Below are 21,688 nucleotides of genomic sequence, written 5' to 3' on the forward strand. Positions count from 1 at the left end.
CCCCGCTCCCTCGTCCCCATCCCACGCTGTAGGACACCGGCTCGGCTCACCCCGCGGCTCCCGGGCACACCGCGTCCCCCCGCGCGGTGCGGGGCCGTACCCGGGGACGGACGTCTCCATGGCAGAGCTGTGGCTTTGGGACACCCCAAACGCAACGAGCGTTTATCGATGGCGGGGGAGAGGATGGCTGCATCTCCGGGGAGCGGGGTCGGAGCCACACGCCTCAAAGCAGAACCCGAACCTCCCTCCGCTCTCCACCGAGCGCTGGGACATCCCCACGGGTCCGGCTGTCACCCCGCAGGTCGGAAGAGCTCAAACACCGACCGTGCCGTGGCCAGGACCCCCCCCCCCCCCAGCCCCGCTGACACCTCTGGTTGGGAAAGCATCCTATGGGGTGAGGAGGGTATAAATAGAAGCACTCGGCCATCGCAGCCCACCTCCCCTTCTTTCCGGGAGGAAAACAGACCACCAGACACAGCCCTACAGCTGGGGGCACAGGGACGGCCTTTGTGCTGAGCCCAGCGCATCCCCCATTGCCCCCAGGCGAGCCGGGATTCGGGGTTCGTTTCCCTGATGCTCACAGCCGGGGAAACACTCCGCGCCCCTGCAGGCGCCGCCCACCTCCCACCACCCCCGGGCACCGCTTCCCGGCCCCGCAGGGAACGCTGCTGGGAAAGGGCCGGGATGGCTGCGAGGAATTCGCCCGCACAATCCCGGCTTCAGCCTCGGGGATATTTTTAGCAGTTCCCTCCGCGGCGCTCTTCACTCGCGGTTTTATTTGTGAAATTTAATATACGGTGGCGTTTGGGGGTGGGGGGAGGGAAGCACGGTTGGCCCCGCATCTCTCCCCGGCCCGGCTGCAGGGATGGATGCAGACCCAAAATCAGCCATCAAAGGGCACAGCGCGGTTGCGCTCATCTTCAGCTGCAGCACCCACCCTATGACCCTGCAGCAGCTCTGAGCCTGCAGCCACAGCCCGTCCCACCGGGATCCCAGTGCCACAGGGGCAATGAACAAACCCAGCTTGCAAGGAACAGCACGGCCCAGGGTTGGTGTGTCCCTGTTTATGGGGTACAAACCTGCCTGCAAATCCAGAGCAGTGGGAAAGACCGATTTCTCCCCAGGGAGCCCCCAGCAGAGCCACGGGGAGGGATGAACCCTTCCCTCTGCTGTAGGATGCAATGGGGATGGGGCAGCTCTATATATCTCACTTCGGGTCCTGTTGGCCAAGTGGGAACTGCTGACCCAGAGCCGGGCAGGGGAGAAGCACAGGGCAGCACTCCTCCTCCTCCTTGAGGTCATCCCTGACCCTTCCAACAGCCAACCTGGGGCTGGCTGCCAGCACAGAGGGTTGGCAACCCACCCTGCCCCAAGATAAAGCCTCCTGCAAGATGCCAGCACGAGTTAAGAGCACTCCAATGCATCACCAATGCATGTGGGAAAAGCAGGTCAGGGCACACACAGCCTCTGGGGGAGGGTAAGATGGGGACATCCATCCTCCTCCCCTCCTCCACTGGGCCACTGTCAAGCAGACAGTGGAGGATCAGCCCTGGGGACGTTTGGTCCATACTCTGTGTGAGCCTCAGGAACAGTCTGAGATCTCTGCTGTAGAAAAGAAGCGGTTGGTGCAGGACAAGGGGCTCCCAGGGAAGCACCTGCAGGCCCAATCCCACCAACCCCCTCCCCACACCCACAGAGCCACAGCACAGCCATGGCATCGTGGAAATGAGTTTATTGACACGGACACCAGGTAAAGCCTGAAGAGCAACACAGCTACACGGTGAGCAAAGCAACCAAGCGGCACAGGGGGAGAGGAGGGCTCTGCAATGTGGGGACACCCACATGTGCCCGAAACGCTGGGAAGAAATGTGGTACAGGAAGGGGTGCTGAGCATCCCCTCCCCATGTCGAAGCTCCTCCAGCTGTGTGGCATAAGGCTGAGCTCATTCCTCACCCTCTGCTGTCTTCTCCCTGCCCCAGCACTCAGTGCCGCCGGTGCTTCGTTAATTGCTCTAATAATGATTCCTGCAGTGGCCCTGCAGGGTTTGGAGCAACGACCTCCCAGCACACACAGGCACTGTGTTACTCCAGCTCTGACCCACTTTTTCCCCAACCAGAGCATAGGGACAGAACCTTCCTTGCCCTGCCAGGTGCTCCTCCTCTCTGCAATGAGGCTCGGGGTGAGGGGAGATAAGTGGGGCTTTTTGACCTCTTCCCAGCATCGGCCTCTTGGCTGCAGGCAATGCCCGAGCCCTGATGAACCATCTTCCACCATAAAACATCTACTGACCTTGAACGTGGCATCTAAATGACAACACTGGGGCTGCTATGCGTCAGAGCTTTGCTTGCTGGGGAGGAGATGGCATCAAAGCATGCTGGGGAGGGCAGAGCCGCCCTGGTTAGAGGATGGCTGAATGAAGCAGGACGAGCGATGGATGGAGCAAGGCATGCACAAGGCTTTGCATTCACTGCTGGGGTTGCAGCACTCAGTGGTTGCAACACGGTGAGCGCACAGCTGTGAATGGGAAAGGGAAGGGCTCCCAACCCAAAGGAGGGGTAGGAAAAGAGGGGCCAGGGGCATGGACTGAGCAACCCTCGGTGCCACATGCCTTGGGGCTGCTAACAGAAGAAATGCTTTCCAGGTGTGCTCAGCTCAGCATGTGCAAACACTGCCAAGCCCAAATTGGTCCCAGTTACGCCACAATGGGAATGGGGAGAACCACTCAGCCCCACAGCACAGCCTCAGGGTCCTGCCAGGGCCCATGGACAGCAGATGCCTGCAGCCCTGGGGACAGCACAGCACCGGGTGAAGGGGCACAGCTCAAGGGCTGAGCGAAAGGCAAAGAGAGCAGGAGGAGGAGCTGCAGATGGTGAGGATGCAGAGAACACAGCCCGTGCTTTTGCTCTAAGAGTGAACTCCTCCTCCTCATTTTGTCCCTCACTGTCCCATTACTGATCTGTCTCCAGCCCCTCCCCATGCATGAGGAGTATCCCTCCTTAGACCAGCAGTTTGCAGGGCAGGGAGACGATGGATGGGGTGAAACACCGTGGGGAGCAGAGCTGAGGCCATCAGCACAACCCAATAAAAACCCCTCGCTGCATTTAGGGCCCCTCTGCCCCACGGGTGCAGCACATGGCTCTGTTCCTTGGTCAGGCCACAGCCATTCCTGCAGGGCGCCCACCACTTCCATGGAATCACTTTCCCTTTAAAGCCAATTACAGTTAAGAAAAAAAACCCCAAAAATGTATAAAAATATAAAATAAAGTGCAGTGTAATGCTTTCGACCATTTTGCCTTGTTTTAATAAGCTGGGGGTTAGTTTTTTATGTGTTTTTTTTTCTTTTCCAGTGAGTGGTATTTTACAAAATCAGAACTACACCTAAAGCCATTTAGAAAACACTGGCATTGGCACAAAATGGAGAAGCCCACGAGAACGGACAAGTGAGGGGCAAAGGGGGATGGGGATTGGGGGGGGTTGAAGCAGTGGTTACAAACTCCATGGATGCTAAAAATATCAAAGGGGTTTGTTCCCTATCATCGTTAGCACGTGGATACTAATTGCTACCTTGTTTAGTCAGTGCCTTGGACTGAAATCCTACACATGAATACAGCTGCTTCCAGTTTAAGAGTGCTTTTCCCCGCGCCAGCGGTGGAGGAGGACCTGGGGACCCTTTCTCAGTCCTCCTGCAGGGTGAGGCACAGGCAGAGCTCTGTCAGTTCTTCAGGATGGCATCGTAGGCCTGGTAGATGTACTGGGACACCTCGGGAGCACGGCATTTCAGAGAGAGCTGAGGGCAGGAAGAGAGCAGAGGTTAGTGGTGGTGGTGCAGGGATGGCACCTCCTGACCTTAATGCAGCAGGGGAGGCTCAGGTTGGCTATCAGGAAACATTTCTTCTCCAAAAGAGTGGTGCTGCAGTGGCACAGCTGCCCAGGGATGGGGGAGGAGGGGGAAGGGGGGTGGTCACCATCACTGGATGTTCCAGAACCGTGGAGATGTGGCACTGAGGGATGTGGTCAGTGGGCACGGTGGGCTGCAGTGGGGTTGGACATGGGGGTTTAAGAGGTCTTTTCCAACCTTAATCATTCTGTGATCCAGAATAGTTCTGGATTCTGCCTCCTTCACCACCAAAACCAAACTGCTTTCTCAGCACTTCTCACAAGCAGGAGGAAGCACATGAAAGCAAACGCCCACATGGGCTTCCCAAATTCCTTACCAAACACAGACAGCACTGTAGGCATGAGCGAAGGGGACATTGGTCTGAGCTCTGTAACAGTGATTTGCTGTCACACCGTAAATCACAGCCCTATGTCTGAGGGCATGTCTACGTGCTCAGTCCTTACAGACTGAAGCTTGGACACTGCCCATCTCTGAAGCAAGGACTGGGCCAAGATCAGCAGAGTGGCATCAATCCTCACGCTGAAGTCTTTCCCATCACTTCCTTTCACCCTGCAGCCCAGAACGCCTTCCAACAAGAGAGACACATTCTAACAACGGGAAGCTGAGAATGGAAGCAAAGGGAACCATTGCAGGGGTACAGGACAGGGCAGCCAGCAACTTTATGGTGGTGACGGGTTGGTGGTTGGACCACATCTCAGTGGTCTTTTCCAGCCTTAATGATTCTATGATTCCCACCAGCCACAGGCTGATGCCAGCAGAAGCCTGGAGCCTCTGACGCCCAGACAGCCAGCTCTGCTGTGGAGCCAGCCGGGCATCAATTGCTGCTTGTTTGCTGGGGGGGAAGGGTGTCCTGGCAATGCTTCCTTGCTAATGTCTCTTGGCTTTATCTCTGGGTAACCTTGGCAAATAAACACTCATTGCTGAGTGGGCATTATCCCAGCTCACTGGTAACAGAGAACAGAATTGTGCTGCTATCTCACTTTCTGCAGTTCAGTGGGAATTCTGCTCCCCTACACAAATAAATGGGATCTGCCTCAATACCAGCTGAGCTGGGTGGATCCCAGCATGTGCCACATCCCTGTGGTCTCACCGTGTAATTGGGATTGCCCGGCTGGATGCGAAGCTCAGCCAGGATCCAGATGCCATTGGTGAGCTTCAGAGACTGGTAGAGCATGTCCTGACCCTCCACATTCCTCTTGGCAATGGTGTAGACGTTGTTGTTCTGCAGTTTGCTGGAGACGGTGTCTGCAGAGAAAAAAAGGAAGAAAAATGCATGTTAGCTCAGATATGTCTGTGGAGACAGCAGAGCCCAGGGCAGCTTCTTCAGCACAGGGCTGTGACAGTTCTAACACGCTCTATGGCCTTGGCCCTGACAGGAGGTGTGAGATTCTACCTGCAGAACTGTATGGAGGCAACCGTGATGCAAATTATTTCCATGGGACCTTCTGGAGAAGCAAGAGCAAAAGAATACGTGCAGAACAGGAAGACCCAATGCAGCAGCTTCTGTCTGCCAAGGGGCTTCTTGGTGTAGGGCAGGGCAGGGCCAGCTTCAGCCCCTGGATGTCAGCAAGAGAGGCACACTGCATGCTGGAGTGGAAGGCTCAGGGTGGTGTCCATACCCCAGGCTGCACACCTGTGCCTGCTGGCTGCAGAGCAGCTGCGTGCAGGTCAGGGAGGGTTCCAGCATCCAGCTACCCAGACACATTCAGATTTAGGTTCGTTCTCTTCCCCAGTTACTATGGAAACTGGCAGATATAAGTACCTAATGAGATCCTTCGCTTAAAAACCCTCATTCCCTCTGTCTCCTTCTCCCACCCTCTGCTCCTGCTCTCTACAACAAACTCACCCTAAGCAGGCACAGGGGCAGCTGCCCTCACTGACCTCAGATATGCCCCAAAGAGCGCCTGAAATCCTACCAGAAGTCATCCCCTTTCAGCCAGCCACCCAGAGCAACAATGTGCTTGCCCAGCACCTCCTGTCCCCTCCTCCAGCCCTGATCTGGGGGGAGCTGGGAGCCATTCCCTTCGCCTCCAGGTCACAGGTCCCCATCCCTCCTGTGCTAGCAAGGATTTGGGATTTTGGAGATCGGGCAAGTTGCTAAGCAACAGTGCCAGGCTGTGCTGGCTGCAGGCAGGGCCGCTAATGCCATCTGACAGCACAGCCCTTACAGGCAGGGAGCTGCTGGATTCCCAACGTGAGCACAGCACTCAGCAGAGCCCTGGTCAGTGCCTGGCATGGGCAGGAGCCACACACATCTCCCTGCTCCTGCAGTGCCCAGTGACTGCAAACCAGCACCCCGTGATGCAGGGATGGCATCCAGAGGAGAGCACGTAGCTCAGTATCACCATTCATTTCCACTGCATGCCACGAGCACAGCTCCTTAATAAATGACAACCAGGCTGCTAGGTTTGCACATACAGAAATAAACACCAGGCAAACCTGCATGTGATTGTGTCCCTGTTTGTTCCAACAAGAAAATGCAATTTCTCTCAGTTCCAGCATTAGTACATTACCTGAGGAAAGCTGAGATGACCGCTGCATACCAATAAAGCCACGTTCAGCTCCAAACACTGAAGATTTCATTTCACACCAAAGTTACCAGAACTGCTGAACAGCACAGCAACTAATTACCCCTGTTTAATGGCATCCAGTCTCCACGTGCAAGTCAGCATGATTGCTGGGTCTATTTCCAGCATGACTGACACAAACACCACTAAATCCGGCACAGTGCATGCAGGATGTGGTAATGATCAGCAGTGAGAATGGGGCGGAAGGCTTTGCAGCCCCATGGCCCTCCCCATATGCTCTGGTGGCAGCCTCCATGGGCACTGTGGAGCTGTTAGTGCTGGGTACCTGGCATTCTGTTTAAAACAAAACAATTAAGTTAGCACTCGATTCTAAGAGCTGAGAACGCAGCACTGTAACCATGACCTTCTGTTTTCATTGCAAGCTGCATCTTGGAATATAGTTTTCTCCACAGCACTATCATAACCTCTTCCTAAATAGGCAGACGTGTGAAGCACAGCTCTGATCAATTCAAGATGTGCAGTGCATCTCAAGTACAGCCCAGCCCTGAGACACAGCTCTGGAGATACTTCTCCGTGACCATATGGCCCCAAAGACGGCCCCAGTGCTGTGCTGGCTCTCACTGCTGGGAACCACTATGGTTGGAAAAGATCTCTAAGACTCCCGAGTCCAACTCCAACCCACTGCCACTGTGCCCACTGATCACAGCTCCATGGTTCTGAAACACCTCCAGGGATGAGGACCCCCACCCCCTGGGCAGCTGTGCCACTGCATCACCACCCTTTCTGAGAAGTTCTCCTAATACCCAGCCTCATGCTGGGGATGGGAGAAGCAAGCTGTTCTCATTCAGGTGCCTGGCACCTCACCTTTGGTGCAGCTGGTGGCACTGTGGGCTGCCACCTGCAGCAGCCAAGGTTTTCCAGCTGCTCTGTGCCATGGCATGGGGTGGGCTGTCAGAGATGCAGCCTTTCCTGCTATCCCTGCTGCAAACCATCAAAGCTCCAGTTAGCCCTGCTGGGCTTGCACTGCGGGCACAAGTGGAGTCTTTTACCCACAGTGGCCTCAGAGCAGACCAACACAGGAGCATCTCCACTCGTGTGCTGATCCCTATTTGAAGGAACAAAAGAAGAAATCTGGGAAAAGCCTGCAGTTTGCACATGAGAGGCTGTAAGGCGCCTGCTCGCAGTGACAGCCAGCCCTGGATGGCACAGCGTGCCCCCAAACCCTGGTGGCAACTCAGGTGACTGCCTGCATTCTGCTTCAGCACCTCCCATGAGGAAGCCCTTGGAACATGAGCCACTCTCCTCCACGAGGATCAAGCCTGCAGTACTGCAACTGCCAATGCCAGAAGTCACCATCTCAGATTTGAGATGCAAGGAGCAGGGCATGGCCACGGCAGAGGCAGCACTGCAGTGCAGGAGAGGCCGTGCCAAGCACAGTGGAGCAGAGGGAGGGCTGGAGGAGGAGCAGAGGTTGTTCTCAGCTGAAACCCCACAGTGAAATCAAGTCAGAAGGTTCAACAGCTGCTATTTTTCCCCCCCCCTCTTGCACGCTCAATCTTTTACATTCCGAAATAGTAATAATTATGAGCACAAAGAGATCCATGGTTTCTTTCTGCAATTGAAGCAAGAGGGTGCTCATTGTGTAATGGCAGATAAGAGAGAATAAAAAGGTTACAGGGTTTACCATCAATAGGGACGCTTTTTCCCCGTGAAACATAGCAGCTTTGGGTAGAACCACTTGGCTCCTGTCCAGAACCTCTTGACTGAGAGCAAAGCTGCCAAGCTGGCCACATTCCACCTGCTACACTCCATCCTTCAGCAGTAGTAAGGTCAGGCCTATGAGGTCTGCCTACAGCAGACTAGCTCCAGCAGACCAGCTCTTCTCTCACATGGCCTGCCCTCCAGTGACATCCAGCCACTCACAACAGAAAGTAGAAAGATGCTGAAAGGTGAAGAGACCAACCCAGGATTAAAGGCAGGGCTGTATGGCATTGCCTGGTACACACAGCAGCAGGATGGGATTAAGTACAGCCCCCAAAAAGGTGCTCAGCTCCATTTATAGGAGCAGCCTCACAGAGAAGCAAAGCTGTAATAGAGAAAACAAGAATACAAGATGCAGAATGAAAGGGAGAAGCAGAGAGGTAAGATTGAAGACTGTGGATTTCAGATGCGCTTTTATGGACCCAGATAAACTTTTTGACCAGGATCCAGGGCTCACAGGCTGTTATGTTCTTAAGTGCTACCCCACACACTGCTCTTTGTAAAGTGATGTCCACTGAACACCAAAGGTGCTGCTCAAGGCTCTCAGCATGGCACAATTAAGCTACTCACCGGCATTCAGGTGACAGTCTTTAATCTGGAACTGCAGCTCATTTTCATTGGGAATGTCTTTCCAAGTTGCGAGGAAGACCTGGCGCTCTGCAGACAAGACAGACCATCAGCACATGCAGAACTGTAGCATTAATTAGACCACCACAGAACAACGCAAGGTAGAGACACAGGTGACCTCTGGATCACATTTGGCCCCGATATGCTCAGATCCAGGATTTGTTTCTATGATAACCTCAGTCTCACTGTAAAAGCAGCAAAACGTTTGTGGTTTTTGGATGCCTTCAAACCAAAGACAGCCTTACGAACCAAGAGCAGGTGGGATTTGACAAGGAGGAGACCCACAAATCTAAGAATTATTTTACAGTGCAAATTAAGATGCTCTTTACAGGCAACCTCCCATCCAACCCAAACCATGTAATCAAGGGAACAGGAATGTAAGAGTTAAAACAGAGGCAATTCCTACACTCATTTGAGTGAATCAAACCCCAAGGAATCAAAAAAACAACAAAAACCACCCAAAACCAGTTTCAAAGCAAACAGATCCACTCCTCATCTGACAGAGGCTCAGAGCAGAGGATGTGGGATGCAGCTACTGAGCTGCAGGGCTGCTGGGACAAGCCATCCAACCACTGCTGATCCATCAGGCTGCTGGGATACGTTGGCACAAAGATCACAGGCAGGCACACGTGGATTTCAGCCATGGCACAGCTGTGCCCAGCTGGATGCTGTAGGGCTCAGGGAGGCCGAGCACAGCCCTGAAAGCACTCACCCATTTTGCCATCCTCCACAAAAAGCACGTTGAGAGGAATTAGGCAGCTGAAGTAAAAGACATCAATGTTGTTTTTCACAGCTACCTGTTACAGAAGAAATGGTGGTTAAAGCATCAGTATTTGTCTGGAAGTTCAAAGGGGTCCTAAGGCTCTGCAAGGTCCATCGCCTACTCACACTCTCGCTGCTCTCCTAGCAAAGGTCAGCTCTGAGCATGAGACTGCCTGGAGAGATGCTGCTGTGCTGCTGGGGAGTTTCAGACAAAGATTATTCCCACCCCTCCATGCCCTCTCCATTTGCACTAAAAGCTGCTCAATCTTCTGCAAGCATTTCACCACACTGCTTCAGAGCCAACTGCACTGACAGGTCCCAGACAGCAACTCTGCTCTTTTCCACTCTTGCTCCCTCCCCTCACTTCTTCCACCCTCAGTATAAGCTTGTCTACGGTGGCCATGGACAGCTACTATCACGTCTGCCGTGTTGCATGTGAGCTTCTCCATCACTCCTCTTTTTCCATCTCACCTTTGCAATTCCCCATCTCCAAACCCCTGTGCATCCCCCTAAGCTTTAATCCCAGCTCTCAGCCATGTTCTGTGCTCGCAGGCTCCTTGCTTGGTCATGTTTAGGAAGCCTGAAGCTGTTCCAGTCTGTACATTCCTTGTAGCATCTCCCACCAGGCACAGAGAACACGTGCTGCATTCATTCCTGGAACAAAACTCTGACGTGGAGCAACCAGGGCAGGTGGAAAACACAAAAGGATCACTTGTCAAAAGACTTAACTCCCATGTCATTAAACACCACCAGTCAGGGAGATGCACCGCACTGCCTCTTATCACACAAGGTTGCCACATCACTGATCAATCTCTGCCAACACAGAGCAACCTCACTTCCAGGTCTCCCCAGGCAGGCTGAGAGCTGACAGTACAGCAGGAGCAAATGGGAGGTCTGAGAAAGTGCCCTGTCATAATATAGCATGGAAAATGGAGCTCTGGGCCCCATTCCTATGCCTCTCGTGCTAAACTCACATCATCCCGCACTGCAATAGCTTGTCACCGGAGTACAGCTCAGCAGACAGAGACCTGGAATTGAGGCTGTGTGGTGAGCACCGACTTCCAGGAGCTTCCTTTGAAAGAGAAGTTCTCCAGCTTTTCACCCAGCTGAAACACAAACCCAACCACACCGACCGCCGAGCCAAAGAAATTATTTGCTGCTATGCGGACTTATGCCAAGACAAACTCCAGTCACATTAAATAATTACAGACATCAGTGTTCTGCTGGGAAAATCTATTGTCTGCAGTAGTAGGTTGAGAAAGACACCCTTAAATATCTGCAAGAGTAGCTGTAGGTAGACAACGGAGGGGAATAAAACAGAATTCTAATGTAAGTCAGCTAATTAGACATAGGACAGGTGGTCAGAGATGAGCATTCCCAATGGAATCATCCAGCAGTTGGGTCCCAGCAGTGCAAAGGGAAGCAGGAAGGTGGATGTGAGGCCATGGGGGTTTGTAATTTCAGCCATCACTAAAGGCAGCAGCTTATATTCAATTCCCACAGTGCACGCCGGCTTATATGGGATTAGTTTAAAGCCCACTAAAACCAGGTAAATTACAGTGCAATCTCCAATAAAAATATATTGAAGGGCCCTCTGTAAGGCTGAGCTGTCACATGTTCTGGTTGTTGGTGTCATACTTGGGGTTTTGAGCATCTTAATGCTGGAGATGGAGGCACTGAGAGCAGGAGGGAGTGAGGAGGATTGGCAGATGGACCTCTGGGATTCGCCTCTGCAAAAATGGGATTAGGAGCACTGGGTGAGCAGCCAAAAATGCACCTTGTTGTGGGAAGGAGCCTTGGGAAGGACCACGTGGCCATTCGAGATGCAGAGCAGCCACGGAGATAAGCCAGGGGAGGGAAAATTCAGGCTAATGTCTGGGAAAAACTGATAGTGAGAATGATGAAGCAGCACTAAATCCTCCCGAGGAAGACAAAAGCTCCAGCACTCGGAGTGCTTAAAATTGGCCTCGACAGAGCTCTGTGAGGCAGTGCTGTGAAACAACAAAGCATAGCAGGGTCTGCACTGCGTGACCCAAGATCTTCCCGACTCTGATTTCATGATTAATTGCCTTGTCTTAGAACAACAGAGACTACTTTGCCTTTGCAGCTAATTGTTGTTGCCATACAACAGCAGTTTCTTACAAGAGGGGCTGGAAAGCAGTGCCTTCTCTCCAGTCACAGCTCTGGAGGCACGCACCAAATTAATATGCTAACCCTATCCCTGCAGCTCCAAAAATGCTATAAAAAGGTATCTGCTGACCTGCTTCTCAACTCTGCAGAAACACACTGAGTAAGCTGCTTTGCTATACTCTGGAGAGCTGCACAATTAAGACCCTGTGAAGTGTAATTCTTCCCAGCAAAGCACAGTGAGCCTCACTTCAGCCTTCCCCTAAACCGCTCCGTTGGGCTCAGCAGTGACATCAAACATCACACTGCAAGCATCTGTAATGATGCAGGAATCAGCTGTTACACGTCATTTTTGCAAGCAGGATGGAAAACAATACAGCATCCCCAGACATAGCGCTGGGACAGATGGGGAAGCATTTCCAGCCTAGCTGCCATCACACAACGCCGTACGCTTTGCTCCCTTGGTGGGAGCCGTGGGCCCGAGACAATCACTGACATTTGAAGTGATACCAGCAGCTGAGACGTCTCTGCAGGTTTTTCATGCTTGAAAGGAACCTCCATTTGCGTTCAATACATTCTCCAGTCCAGACCTACTCTGCCTGGGGCTCTGCAGCTTTAACCTGTCGGTCTGCACACGAGCTACTAAATCTTTAACAAGACCTCCAGCCTCAGACATTTGAGAGTTTAAACAGAAGCATTTTAAATCAAAACAGCTTTCCATCTGCCATCTTTTCTGAAAGGAGAAATTAAAAAAAAAAAAAGGCCAGCCTGTGAATTGAGTCAAGCAGACTGCAAAGCTTTGAGGGATAAAAGTCAAGAAGGTGACAGATTTTCATGTGATGCCTGACTGGTGCAGAAATCTGACCCACTGAAGATGGGTAGAGGGCTCCCAGTTACTCACGTCTTGTTTGAGACCACCTAACTGGAGAAGTATCCTTCAGAACACACTGCTCACCTTGCAGCACGAGCACCCTGCTGATGCCCTTCCCTGCAGCACAACCCTCTGATGGCCAACATATGGCAGTGAGGGGAAGAGCTGCCTCCTAAGAACAATGCCACACCATTTCTTCAGTAGCGTAGGTTGCTGATGCTTTAAATTCCAGACTTGAGCGTAAGAACCAACTTTCAACGTCAAGTCTGAAAGTAACACAGATGCTTTCCATCAGCAGCAAGTACACAACAGACCCACTTGGAATCCCATTAGCAGCTACACTAAATTAAGGACTGCCTTCCAATTTGGTTTTGCTTTAGAGCCTGGTAACAGCCAAACTGTTAAGGCGAGAACTCTCCTCTGTAGAGTCTTCTACCTCTGCCAGCACAAGGTCATGGCATGTTCTCTGACAGCCTGCTGCTCTGGCTGTCAGATGCCTTCAGGGAGTGCGAGCTGTTTCCCTTCATTGTGTTTGACAGGTCGGCTGCTCAGGATCTAGAGGAGCTTGGCAGCAGGCTGGATGCTCTACCTACAGCTAGGCTAGGAGCTGGCTGCAGACATTGAGCTGCAGTGGGAGTGTTACTGCAGAACCCTTTGGAGGCTCTCTTTCATGCTGGGATACGGACTCTTCAGTTAAGGCCATTCAGAAAAAGAGTAAATAAACCCAAGCAACAAACCCAAAAAGCCACCTTCCACTTCTAACTACACAAGGCCATACGTGGCGGTTGAGGCAGTGGGCTTGACACAGCTCTCCTAAGCAGATATGTAATTTATAAGCAGGTTTCAAGTCAATAACATCCACTGCCTGGGACTCACACCAATTCTCAGAGGAGAGGTGAAACTGTGAAATCTGTTTCCAAGTGCTGAGGGCTCTGCATTTGTGACCCAGTATGCATTAACACTTCTCATGAATGAGCTCCAAGAACTCTACAACGCAAGCGAGGAGCGCCAGTGATGAGTTAGAGCAGAATCGTACATGGAAGGGCTTAAGTGTGAACTGGTGCATTAACCTGACTGATCTTTTCTCAACAAGGAAGCTGCACCTTCATCTGCCTGCACAGAAATAATGCTTTGCCAAAGTCACTGGAGCAAAAAAATATTCCACACCTCACACTGCTCAGGAGAAGTCTGCATTTCCAAGTACCTCCTTCCAGGAAGAAATGCAGCTTGCAGATCCATCCCTTTCCATGCTCGTCAGTCCAGTCCAGATCACTTAACGGGCATTTCAGAAAACCAAAGCCATACTTCTTTCAGTTGTGTGCTCAGCAGCTGCAACGAACAGCCCAGGCAGCTGACAGCAGGTGATGTAGGGGAAAGCAATGCACTGACTGGCAGTTCTGAATGCTTACCCAAAGAGAAAGGCAGTGCTCCAGGCTCAGACCCTCAGTTCATGCAGCTTGTTTTTGATTGCTCTGACTCCTGCACACAGTTACCACCTCACAGAAGAAGTGATCAGGTTTGTGACAACGACAGGCCAAGCTTGTCCCTGAAACTCAGCAGGCTGGCTCCATTTCACCCATTTCCAGGCTTAGGGGAGCAATTTTTGTGTACACAAATGAACAGATCGAGCATTCTGATTTCACAGCCCTTGAACAGCCATTTGTTAGGAACTGCAATAACACAGGAAGGCTCTCCTTTCCCTACTTTGAATTTTACTTTAAGAAGTATCTGGAAAGAATAAAGACTCCTCACTATGCAAAATCCCATTTCAGAAGCCATTGTCCTCTTTGAGAGCTCAGGTTCACATAGCAAGTCTGTATGACCACCAGCAGCCCAGCTGGCAAAGGAGCCAAGGCAACTAAGCATGGTGAGGCTCAATCAGCTCTTGCACACCTTTTGTGTGATTGCTGTGTTTAGCCCAACTTGGGCTTTATCCACTGAATAATTCACTGCTTGACTGAGTGTTGAATCTAAGGCTTCAACTCAACAGGTCAAGAAAATTATCATCATTCAGTCAGGATGGGAGGGAGCACTGTGCTATTCATTATCACAAGTTGGAAGACAACCAGCAAACAGACTGTTCAGTTGGGAATCATCATTATATTTTACCTAAGTAAGCCTCTGAAAATATTAGTCTTCTTGTAAAAAAAGGCATTTTGCTAACTTGTCAAACATTTCAGCTTCTTTCCTTGATTACAAGTGCTAAGATTAAACCAGCTGTATTGGCTGAAGGATTAGAAATGGTAATAAAAATAACCTTAACAAGACTCGAATTCATTCCTTCTGAAATAGTTGCCTAAGGAACGTACAGCTGGCCTTTGAAGTTCCTAATTGACATAACAAAAAGCTGAAAGCTACCAGTTTGGTTACCTCAGGAGTTATTTGCTTTGGTACTAAAACAAAAAGAGCCCCACCACAACAGGAGATGAAGGTAAGATCCTCAGGTTCAAACCAGCTCTGAATTGTACAGCTCAGAAAAAACTGCATTAGGCAAATTCAGCTTGATGAGTGCTTTTGGTTCTTCAATGAACACAGGGACATCTGTATTCTCCTATCCTATGTTGTGCTATAAATTGTTCCCTAAGTAGGTCACCAAAATGATTTCTCTGTTTCAAGACAGATAATTTCTACATGAACTCACAAAACAAAACCAGAGCTTTGGCTGTCAGGGCAATGACAGATCTCCATCAAACCCACTGCTGTCAGGAAAGTAAGGGGAGTGCTCTTTTTGATTTGGCATCTGCTATCATGATTCAACTCCTTGCAGAGAAATATACTATTACTCCATATGGCAGCTTCCCCAATTGTAAAAGGGCAGCCAACTTCTATGGCAATGAGAGAGCTAGCAAATTAGCATCTAAGTCTGGCACTGAAGAAGCTCTGCTGTCCCAATATAAAGTAGTTGGAGGTTTCCTTGCATGTTTTCTCTTTGCTTTGTTCTAGCAGAAGAGAATACAAGAAACAGCATTCTGATTCCTTTAGAGATTTAATAACCCAAATACTTCACTTCTCTCCTGATCAAAGCTGCAGTAAGTTGAGAATGCCTCACTGAGAGCATCTCCAGTGCTCTGGAGGCAGATGAGGACCATCAGCTCCTACAGCTCCAAGCTGCCTTCAGAGCAGGCGGTGACTTTACACCATCCAACCCAAAGGTAGAGGTACAACCTGCAACACAGATGCAGAGGAAACCCAGCACTTCCACAGGGCAGAAGAGCCCTCTGTGTAAGGCAAGCACATGCAAGTCACTTACTGTCCACATGCTCCCCCAATCGCATGACTGAGATCAGAGCCCAAGTGTAGGACTGCTCGTTTGAGTGCCAGAGAAGCTATTTTGAGCTGTTTGCCCAAAGACTCATCAATAAGTCATAAGCCCCAGAAAGGAATTCAAGGGAAAGGAAAAAACAGTCGCTCAGGCAGAATAAATAGTAACTTTCATTGCATTCTCTTAATCTAAAAAGAGAATAAGCTGCTTTAAAATACTCCCCTCTATGGGCTGCTATGTTACAGGAAGCCAACCCAGTTCCCACCTCCCGTAGACACGATGCAAGCAAAACATGCTATAATGCAATTAACTGCACCCTTGGGATACAAGGAAAATTCATCTTGGAGGAGCCAGCTCCAAAGGCAGGGACAGTAGTCATAGAGCCTGACTGCCAGGTGCCTGCATGCAATAGGAATGGAGAACAGCCTCCTTCCAGGGGAGGACCACATCTGCTCAATGAGTGCTTCAGCTATAGCAGCCTGAGCAAGACCATTGAGGCATGCCAGAACTGATGCAGACAACCCCAGGTCCAGACCAGGGGGGAATAACTCCCAAAGGCAGCCCAAATTGATGTAAAAAAGAGTCTCCTATGGAACACTATCCCCAGTGCACACAGAACAGCCTCATTAATGAAATACCCACTGCTTGCATTACTTCTGGGACAGATCTTGTTTGCCTTAACTTCATCTATCTGGGGCAAAAATGTGCCAAGGCCTTTGTAGGTCACCCTGGTAGTTAAGAGCACTAGAGAAACACTAAACTACTAATTGCTCAGCAGTGGCCATCCTTCCCGCAATTCCTTTTGTTGCCTCAGTTCATACTGATGATACCACAGGTACCTGCTTTCTCTGTTCAGACCAGCTCCAGTTGCTAAGCCCAACCAGACTTTGCAATCTGTTTACACAAGTGCTTTGCTGGAGTAGAACAAGGTGTGAGCAGTGACTTTGAGGCATTTGAAAAGGCAAGTCACAAAATTCCAGAAGTCTCTTTCAGAGGAAGGAATAGGAAAAAAGATTTAGCCAAACTCATGGCCAACATTCACACAACCTTCTGGCTCTACCTGGTTGCCCTCTATGTGTGGGGCTTGGTTACCACACTGTGTTGGGCCAAAGGATCGGAGCTGAGCAGCTGCAGATTCCCCCCCCCCTGCCCAAGAGACAATCCTTACCTGGAGGTTGTTCAGAGGCTCCATTTTCATGACTGGTCCCAGGGTGTTGAGGGGCAGAGAGACATCAATACTTTGGTTTGGCATCAGAGGGGTGTGAATGGCCAACGGAGTGCTTGGGATGACCCCAAAGCTGGGCAAGAGAAAAACAGAGATGATGACAGCAGCACTGCATTGATGGGGGAGAAATGCCAGAGGTGCAGAGGTGATGTCCCAACACCTATTCCCTTTTTGCCAAGCATGAGCTGGCTCACTTCTCCTTCCTGAGCTGCCCTTGCCGTTACTCCAGGAAAAGGAGCACAGCAGACAACATGCACCATGGCAGATACTCAAAGCAGCACAAGGCAAAGGAAAACCCATCTGGTGGTCTCCCTGGCAGCGTGCACCTTGCCCAGAGGACCCACATCTGGAAACAGCTCAGCCACCTGAATGGCATCAGTCAGCCTCAGGCCTCCAGGCTCTCTGAATGGCTGTTTATCATTGGAAGCTATAGAAGAAGAAGCTGAAGCCAATACTGAACAAATAACATAACCAAGGAGGAACATGTGGTTTACAACCAGAGCATCGTAGAACAAATGAATCAATGCAGCCAGCTGTCTGATCCCAAATGACAGCACCTGGACTTAATCCTGGCTCTACTGCTTGGTTTGAATTGAGGCTCCTTCAGCTAGGGACAAACATCACCATACAGCAAAGCAAACCTTTACTTGCCTCTTCAGTCCAAGCTGCATTTAATTCCACAGGCACTTCTACTAAGAACAGGAGAGGGAAAGTAGCTAACATTTAACATAACACTTTTGTACAGTCTGACATCACAGGTTCTTTCCAAAAGCAAACAGAAGTGCAGACACACAGGACACTTGCCTCTTTCTGAAACCAGCAGATGCACTGCTCTTGGTTTTACTTAGCTTACAGCTCTAAGGAACTGAGAAGAGAATGCTCTCATTGAAGACCCAGACACGAGATTTGCCTTCTGCAGCCGTTTCACCTTGGGAGATATAAGCCCTGGTGTTTTCCCTTATTCTCTTGAGAGGAAAGAAAACTGCATTTCCTACTAAGTGGCTGTGATATTACAGTACACTAGAGGTCTATCTGTTTTTTTCTATCCCCTGTGTTTTATCCCAAGACTGCAGTGGATGCAATTAGTAGCAGCACGAAAGGGAGAAATGCAATAGAAGCTTCCCAATCATAAACCTTAAAGTTTACACCCAAAGAGACAGCTCACTGCAGCTCCTTCCAATGCACCAAGCAGAGGGGAAAGCAGTGACAGGAAAACAGCATTTGGAGAAGAGTAAACAGTAGTAGAGAATATACAGAGCATGTGTTGATATGATGCAGAAGGAGAAACTGCTGTTTTACTGTAAAGTATTTAAACTCCCTACATCCTTGAGAAGCACCATGTAGGTGTGGCTAGAACACAGTTTGATGTATAGGGAAAAATCAAAAGCAAAATGCCTTTTTTTAAGACCAATCTGCACAAAACATTTGCATATAGCAGTTTAGCAAAAACTCTCCAGAAAATATAGCAGTCCGGGGAGAACATTTACTGACTTACTTAGCATAATGTTTTTTATAAGTAAATATTATTCGTCCCAAGAAATCCCAAATTTGCAAGGCTAACAGCAATACTGAAGAGATGGTTTCAGCAGATCTCAGTTATAGAAAACTCTTTTCCTATGAAGGGCTTCCTAAGGAACCAGCGAAGCATCTCAGTCACAAGATCCTCCTTCAAGTCTTGATGAGAACCATCCTGGGCCCCGATGCACCGCTCACAGCCTACAAGAAAGCAGCTGCATGCCCTGTGACTAGGAAAGGTATTTTTGGGAAGACAATGGGGACACCACGTCTTTTGGCTGGGATGCATTTCTGAGAACAATCTGTATGTTCTGAGCATCAAGTGGCTGCTCCTGACAAAAATCATTTCGCTGCCAATTACAGGGAAAACACGTGCCATAGGCTCTTACTTTGCAACTTCTCCACTGACAAATAGCTTTATTAATGAGACCTGCACTTCCAGACAGTCTGAGGGGCAGCATAGCAATTAAGTCAGGAAGTAAAGGCATTAGGGATCAGTATTTGTGCAGCTCAGATGCTTGCCTGTTTATTCTCTCACGTTCCTCAGGGCTCTTACTGGCTATAAAACCACTTACCTGCCTAACACCACAAAAGGTGGCTTTAAAACTCTGCAGAGATTAAACAGGGCAGACACTGCTTCAAGCCAGGAGAACAATGGGACCGGTCTGCTGCCTGTTCCCTTAATGGAGACAGGAGGCAGCAGAGCCAGCACAATTGAAAACCACCACATCAATGTGTATTTTCAGCTCTCACACTATGGCAATGTAACAGAGAGTAGTAGCTCTCCAGTAGACAGACAACTTCCATAAGAACATACAACTTTTTTTTTTAAGATGGCAGACAAAACACATCGATTTCTTACCTATTCTTGTTGAACTGAATGGCAAAGTCAGTCATGTGCTGCAAAGCCTTATTGGTGAAGTTCATCTCCATGTAGATGTGTCCCTGTCTGTGACTGAATGTGCCTGAGATCTCCAGCCCTTTAGCTTTCACTGCAGGCAACCAAACCTGAAACACAAGAGATTTCAGAAAAAACCCAAAGTCAAATTTGAGCAGTTCAAAAGGAAACACTTCGCTCAAAATTAGTGGGTTCTTTTGTATGTGGTCTTATATGCTATATTACCTGCAAGCAGATAAGGACCAACAGCTTGGAGCATGCTTTGCAGTAGCCCAAGATTCTAGATTTCATAGGGTAATATTAGTTTATTCAACCACTGGCTATTTAATGAGTGCAAATGTTTGTTTACTCCCTTTGAGGCATGAAAGGGCCAACCCTGAGCTCCCTGTGGCTGCTCTGCAGCCCGCTACCAGAACCACGCTCTGTAGCTAATGAACTCTCCAGACTAAGCATCTGCGATCTCTGTCTAATAGAGCATTTATCTGCATTACACTGTGGAGTGCTCATCCCGAGTATGTGATTTTTATCTTCAGTGTCATGTTCAATTCCTCCAAATAAATGAGTCTTCTAGGAAAATTGTAGCAAATGGTATCCTGCCCTCATTTTCCTGGGGAAGCTTGCTGGGAAGTAGGTCTCCAACAGAACTGGGGATTCTCAGTTTCTATGGGCCATTCTTTAGAGTAATACTGTCACAGGCAAAGTGAAGGAACTAAAAACCAGAGCTCTGTGACTAATGCCATCTCCAACAAACCACTGCTCTGCCCAAGAAAAACAAAAACATCCCTCATGGGACAAAATTGAACCCAAGGTGCTCTACTAGCACCAGAGACCAACAAACGGGACATGTGAGCAGCCTCAGTCCCTGTAGCCTAAGGGGGGGCAACATACTGAGGTTGTTCTCTTTCCTTACGTACAGACTTGGGAGCCACATATCCTCCTGGAGCCATGCCTATACCAGATGAGAGCTCAAAGAGATCGTTGAGTCCACTGCTCACCACGGCTGGGGTGGGTGAAGGGGCAAAGGTGGCTGGCACAGAAGAGGGAATGTAGGTCTGCCCCACCTGGAGAGGTTAGAAAGAACAGGCAACAATTAACATCACATACAAAGAACAGTACTTATTTAGTAAAGCATGAACTTGGGCAATATCCTACATATTTTAAAGCCATTTGCAGCTTCCCCACTGAATTATCAGTAGTGCTAAATAATGCATTTGAACTCCAAAGCTCCTGGCAACTAATCCCTACGTTCAGCTGTCACCTCAACCATGCAATAGCTTTCACATCATTTTCATAGTTCCAGTCATCTACTCCCACTATAAAGAAATCTTTCTTCCCCATTGTTCCATCCTAAAAAGACAACGAGCTTTACAGATCTACGCTACACAAGGCCAGGAAAAAGACAAGATGCTTCAAATCTTCATCCAATTATAACATTCCTCAGGAATCTGCAAGATTTTGCATATCCAGAGATAGCAAGGGAGTCAAAACCACATTACATACTCCCACCCAAAGCCAGAGCTCTGCTTTTGTAGCACTGTGGTTCAAAAGATTCACTATATGAAGCAGAATCAGTGCTCACTGCCCACCAGGGGACACCATGTCTGCAAGAAGGGCAATCCTTTCCCCCAGGACTTAACATGAGATCCCATTTCTTAGTGGGACAGTCACACTCAAGTCAAGTTCCCAAGTTCTCTTATTGAGAGGAAGAAGAATTAAGTGCTTGAGGATAGGATTCACCATAGTTAGCAGCCCAGGAACAAGCAGAATGACCGAGGCATGCAGTAGAAAATACTCATGATGGGTCTGAAATCTCACTTCTGTGCTTGGGAACCTACCTGAGATGTGGCATTTCAACCAACGCTTTGGACAGGGAGGAGGGATGGATTTACAGAGCTGGGTGGCAGGTTTGTGCTGGCTCAAGAAGGCAGAGACCTGGCTTTATAGGGGTGATCTCTGCAGAGCAAATAGCTCCCATGTTCCAGAGCACAAACCATGCCACAGGCTGTCCTCTGTCATCATGGTGAAGTTAGATAGGAACGCAAGATTCACAGGGAAAGAAGGAGAGAGAATGACTGCAGCCACAAGCAGCATCTCAAGGGCCCTCCCTTCCAGAACCGAGCACACTTTTCTCATTTTCTACACAGTGCTAGGAGGAGGGACTGGAGCTTGCTCCAGGAGGTTGCATTTGACCATGGGTTGGAGACATGCTCCCTC

General features: G+C 49.7%; 1 protein-coding gene across 6 annotated transcripts in view; it reads right to left on the reverse strand.

Annotated features, from left to right (window-relative positions):
• Positions 1-1,717: 1,717 nt before the first annotated feature.
• AP2B1 (adaptor related protein complex 2 beta 1 subunit) overlaps positions 1,718-21,688 on the reverse strand; it is a 71,231-nt gene continuing 51,260 nt past the window's right edge. For all 6 annotated transcript variants that reach the window (XM_046902573.1, XM_046902574.1, XM_040650364.2 and 3 more), the window contains 7 exons: positions 20,389-20,535; positions 19,439-19,584; positions 17,005-17,134; positions 9,527-9,611; positions 8,758-8,844; positions 4,989-5,143; positions 1,718-3,787 (listed from right to left, as the gene is read on the reverse strand). In XM_046902573.1, the coding sequence (XP_046758529.1) occupies positions 3,713-3,787; positions 4,989-5,143; positions 8,758-8,844; positions 9,527-9,611; positions 17,005-17,134; positions 19,439-19,584; positions 20,389-20,535 (825 nt within the window). In that variant the 3' untranslated portion in view covers positions 1,718-3,712. The remainder of the gene's footprint in view (positions 3,788-4,988; positions 5,144-8,757; positions 8,845-9,526; positions 9,612-17,004; positions 17,135-19,438; positions 19,585-20,388; positions 20,536-21,688) is intronic.

The sequence above is a fragment of the Gallus gallus genome, chromosome 19 (genome assembly GCF_016699485.2).
Source record: "Gallus gallus isolate bGalGal1 chromosome 19, bGalGal1.mat.broiler.GRCg7b, whole genome shotgun sequence".
Lineage (NCBI taxonomy): Eukaryota > Metazoa > Chordata > Aves > Galliformes > Phasianidae > Gallus > Gallus gallus.